The 4,909-nt window shown below is 38.4% G+C and overlaps 1 protein-coding gene across 1 annotated transcript; it reads left to right on the top strand.

Moving 5' to 3' along the window:
- Window positions 1-1,581: 1,581 nt before the first annotated feature.
- On the top strand, window positions 1,582-4,195 carry LOC117932793 (probable WRKY transcription factor 46). The gene is made up of 3 exons (XM_034854123.1): window positions 1,582-2,318; window positions 2,435-2,563; window positions 3,374-4,195. The coding sequence occupies exons 1-3, from the start codon at window positions 2,032-2,034 to the stop codon at window positions 4,005-4,007; spliced, it is 1,050 nt and encodes a 349-aa protein (XP_034710014.1). The 5' UTR covers window positions 1,582-2,031; the 3' UTR covers window positions 4,008-4,195.
- Window positions 4,196-4,909: the final 714 nt, after the last annotated feature.

The raw sequence follows: 4,909 nt of genomic DNA, 5'->3' as shown, positions 1-4,909 counted from the left end.
CCCTACTCTCTAACATACATGTGATTATTCCTTAATTGTGCACTAACATCACTTCTCGATAGCGCTTCATGGATCACTGCCTAGGTACGCATCCACATCCGCTCTAGTAATTCTCGGTATGCATGTTTAGATTCTCACATGTGCATGATCACTCTGAGTATTCATTGATTCCCTCATCAATTGTCATGATTGCTTCATTTTATTAGTAGAGATCCGACTTTAGGGACTTAAAGGGGTGCTACGGTCTTTACTGTACCTTCCCAATAAGTAATCTGACCCCCGAACCCAATCCGATTTTTCACAGACCACATTTTCCAAAATAAGGAGTCACACTTAGGGTTTTTCTTTCTTATTTTGTTTACCCTTTAAAAATAAAACAAAAATAAGTGGTGACTCCAAGTCATTTTCTTTTCAATCAATAAAAATCAATTTTTCAAATAAAAATCGAGCTCGTCATCGAGTGGGAAACACATGAGCTGAAATTGCGGGGTCCACAACAGTACTATTTAATTTTAAATTCTCTCTAGAATTAAATAAAAAAAATCATTTATACTCTTTCTTAACAAATTAAATAAAAAGGTTGAAGCCAAAAGACAAATTAGGCATAATGCCCAAAATTTTTTGGAACACCCCTTTCAATAAATACACCAACAAATAATAAGAAAATTATTGCCCAATAATATTTACTAAGCTAATTTGATTTAAATTTCTAAGATTTCATTATAGGTAAACCAAAGACTATAATAGTTTAAGATATCAATAACAAAAAATAAGAGGGTGTGGTTAAGCTCTCAATAAATAAAATAAAAATTAATATTGAAATAAATGAATGATATTATTTAATAAAACTTATATAAAATTAATAATATCCTTTTAAAGCATCATCTTACGTATAAGGGGGTATTTAATGAGTGATATTGGGATGTAAATAGGAATGGACAGATCAGAAAGAGCCTTCCGTCTTAGGGTAGGTGAGGTTGGAATAGGAATCCTTGTTAGAGAGAGAAGTAGAGAACTTCCTTCCACATCCTAGTAGGAATGGGAATGGATTTGGGTGATGCAGTGAATCCAGTGACTGAGTCAGTGAGTCACATATTTGGGATTTGAAGCCTTTATTAAAGAAAATGGATAATATAGCTTATTTATTTCTATTCAGTTATAAAATAACTTATTTATTTTTAGTTTTTCGAAATATATTCTCATATTTTACCCCGTCAAATAATTTATTGACTTCCCTACTGGAATGGATCCCACAATGGTCTCAGTCAAATTATTTATTAATTTATTTATTTGATTTTATGCCATTCTTAAGTCCTAAGAATGAATAACGTGTACCAAAGTCGAAAAAGTGAAATGAAGATGGTCGTATGTGGCTGGCATGTGACATGGGTGAGCTATCAGCATCAATCGTAAGCTTGGGTTTCGGCATGACACCATCACACGATGTCACCACTCTCTATTCAACACTCGGGGGAGAGAGAGTAGCAACGCGGAAGAAGCCATGAAGATTCTTCTCTATTGCTTCAGTCTCTGACCTTCCAAGCCCTTTCTCTCTTTGATCAAATTAAATACTCTGGTTTGAACTAGTCAAGAATTGGACCTTTCTCCCATCCTTCTATGATTCCCATGACCACAGACTGGTCCACTTTGTGAAAATCTGAAAGTATACACAACACCCTTTTTCCAGTCAAAAATCTCTCTCCTCCCTGCTCTATATCTTCCTCTCATTTCCAACTTCCTCACTTACAAGGCCATTTCCTTTGTGGGCAAGCTTCTTCAGTACTCCTCTTTCTCCAACCTTATATCTCCCCCTTCTCTTTCCATTGTCACATCCCAACTCCTCAAATCTTACCCTATTCAAACTGCTTCCATTTCTTACAGTTGCTAACACCTTTCAGGCAATGATACCAGCTCTTTCTGGACTTGAATTAGAGCTTTTCATTGATATGATTTAGGATTGGGACGAGATCCTTTTTTCGGCTTTCTTTGCTGTTTTTGGGAGGGGTTCTCTTGTTTCTTTGGTAGTACTAAATGGAAATGGCCACTGAGTGGGAGCACAACACCCTAATCAATGAGCTAACTCAAGGGAGAGAGATGGCAAACCAGCTCAAAAACCATCTCACTCCATCATCATCCCGCGAAACGCGAGAGTTTTTAGTCGAGAAGATACTTTCTTCCTATGAAAAAGCGCTTTCAATGCTGAAATGTGGTGGTTTTGTGAGCGAATTGCCTCATTCCCTTCCCGGAAGTAGCCCAAGGAGCGAAGGGTCCAACCAAGATTTCAAGGACCAAGCAGGCAAAGATGTCTTCAAGAAGAGGTGAATTATGAAGTTTTAGCTCGAAACCAATTCATTCATAGTACTTAATCATGTGATTTGAAGCTGAATTTGATCTGACTTTGGCCTGGGGTTCCCGGGATTACTCCATGATGCAGAAAAACATTGCCTAGATGGACCGAGCAAGTGCGCGTCACCATCGGAACAGTGCCAGAAGGCCCTCTTGACGATGGGTACAGCTGGAGAAAATATGGACAGAAAGACATCTTGGGAGCCAATTTTCCAAGGTGAGAAGCTCACCCTCTCCCCAAACTTTTAGCTATTCTGAATAAGATACAGCAGATCCACCTCAAAAAAATCTCTTTTCTTATCTAAAGTTAGCAACCCCTTTCGCTTTGTGACTCATCCTTTGCCCTCATCCTCTCATCTTTCCTATCTATTCATGACCTTTGCTCCTATCATTGGGCATCCCACAAAGCCACCCCTTCTGGACCACTGACAGGGATCATACATACCATCAAAAATACATAATCTACAGATACATGCACACACAAGTCCTTACATGAAGGCATAGTTCCAAGCTCAAAAAGCAAAATTTGAACTTATCTGCAGATAAGCACACAATTTGTTCTGGGGTTGGTTCAAATTGAAGAGATTGGCTCATCTTTTCTTCTTATTTAACTCAAGGCGCTCAGGAATCCAACTCATATGAGCTGTCACTTGTAGTGACAACCGTCTACCAATCCACCTTTCAGCATTAAAAATCAAGCCATGGTCCCATATTTCCATTGGCTGATCATAAACTACATGCATATGGCCCAACAAACGCCCATTCGAATGAAATTATTGCTACTTTTTGTCTACTGAGCATGCGTAGATACCGAGGCCCAGATGTTTATAAGCGCATGCTCACCTGACAATTCCCTCATGCAAATAATCTTGTATCTATCAGTATCTCTTACCCTCTTCTTTAAAGTAGAAGACAAGAAACTTTAAATGATTGAGCTGTGTGTGGTTGCAGAATGATGAGACCTGTATACTGAATTCTTTACTAGTTTGATGTAAATTTAACAAAAATTTTCTTGTATGCATTGCAGGGGATACTTCAGATGTACTCATAGGCATGCGCAGGGCTGTTTGGCAACCAAACAAGTTCAAAGATCAGATGAAGACCCCTCAATCTATGAGGTAACATACCGAGGAAGGCATACTTGTATTCAAGGCTCTCGTGTAGCGCCGGCCTCGGTCGTGCTAGTGGACAAAGAAGAGCCCATTGTGAAGAAAGTCAGTTACGAGCCGGAGCAGCAGCAGCAGCAGCCGCAGGAGGCTGAAAAAATAGTGTCGGGCTTTGGGACAGGCCTTAAGGTTAAGACTGAGGACTTGGACAGTAGGGAGAAGATATTCCCATCATTCTCCTTCCCTTTGTCAGATTCGGAAACCGTGGACAAAATTTTTGCTGAATCCATGATTGAAAACAGCTTGATGGGCGGTTTTTCCCCGTCGTTTTTGTCTCCGGCCACATCTGAATCCAACTATTTTCCGGTGTCGCCATGCCAGATGAACAGCTTTGGAATGGGGCACAGTGTGTACACTACAGAATCAGACCTGACGGAGAACATCTCAGCCCCAACTTCAGTCACCAATTCACCTATTGGGGACTACAGTTTCCCGCTGGATCCTGTGGATTTTGATCCCGATTTTCCATTTGATAATCCTGAATTCTTCCAATGAACCCCAAAAAAAGGAAAAAGAAAAAGAAAAAATTCCTAGTTTTTAGTCCATTTGTGTATTAATCCAGAGCAGTTGTAGATCCAGGACAGCATTCCAAGTGAGACGGAACCCATAAAGATGGTACTTCAAAGTCTCCCATGGTGCTGTCCTAGAGAATTTTCCTTCTCTATAGATTCCTTCTTCAATATCGTGTGTCTCTCTCTATAGATTCCTTCTCCTTAATTTTATCTTCAAAGTGATTGATTCCTTAATCATTAAAAAATTAAGCAAACCCAGTTCAATAATTCAGATTAATCGGTGTAGCTCTCTGTTTCCGGCGTACTACCTGCAACTAAACGGTGTAGCTTTCTTGTTTCCTTTTTGAGGCTGGAATTCGGGCCCATACCGCGTCGTTTAGAGTTGGGTTCAAAATTTTGCTTAATCATACTATGGCGGATTTTTCTCAATAGTACGGTAATTTAAAAAAGTTATGCTTAAATTACTATAGCAGAAGAAGTTATTACAAATATACGGTAGTTTTTGTCACCTAGGAAAGAGGATTTGCCACTTAGGAGAGAGGAGAGAGGAGAGAGGTTCAGCGGATAATTTTTTTTTAAAACCAAAATCATCTTTTCAAATTTTCAAAGGGAAATCGTCTTTTCAAAAGACGAGTTCCATGAAAAAAAAATTAGTATTTAAAAAAATTCCCCATTTACAAGGGAACTCGTCTCTTGAAGAGACGAGTTCCTTGAAAAAAAAATATATTTTTTTATAAAAAATCCCAAATTATTATTTTTTTTTTAAAAAACAACAATTCCTCGAGGTAACTCGTCTCTTAAGAGACGAGTTCCCTTGGGAATTTTTTTTTTTTTAAAAAAAAAAATATTTTTTAAAAAAATTCTCAAAAAAAAAAAAAAAGAGTT

This window comes from Vitis riparia, chromosome 15 (assembly GCF_004353265.1).
Source record: "Vitis riparia cultivar Riparia Gloire de Montpellier isolate 1030 chromosome 15, EGFV_Vit.rip_1.0, whole genome shotgun sequence".
In the NCBI taxonomy this organism is placed as follows: Eukaryota; Viridiplantae; Streptophyta; class Magnoliopsida; order Vitales; family Vitaceae; genus Vitis; species Vitis riparia.
This window is presented reverse-complemented; position numbering and strand designations above follow the sequence as displayed.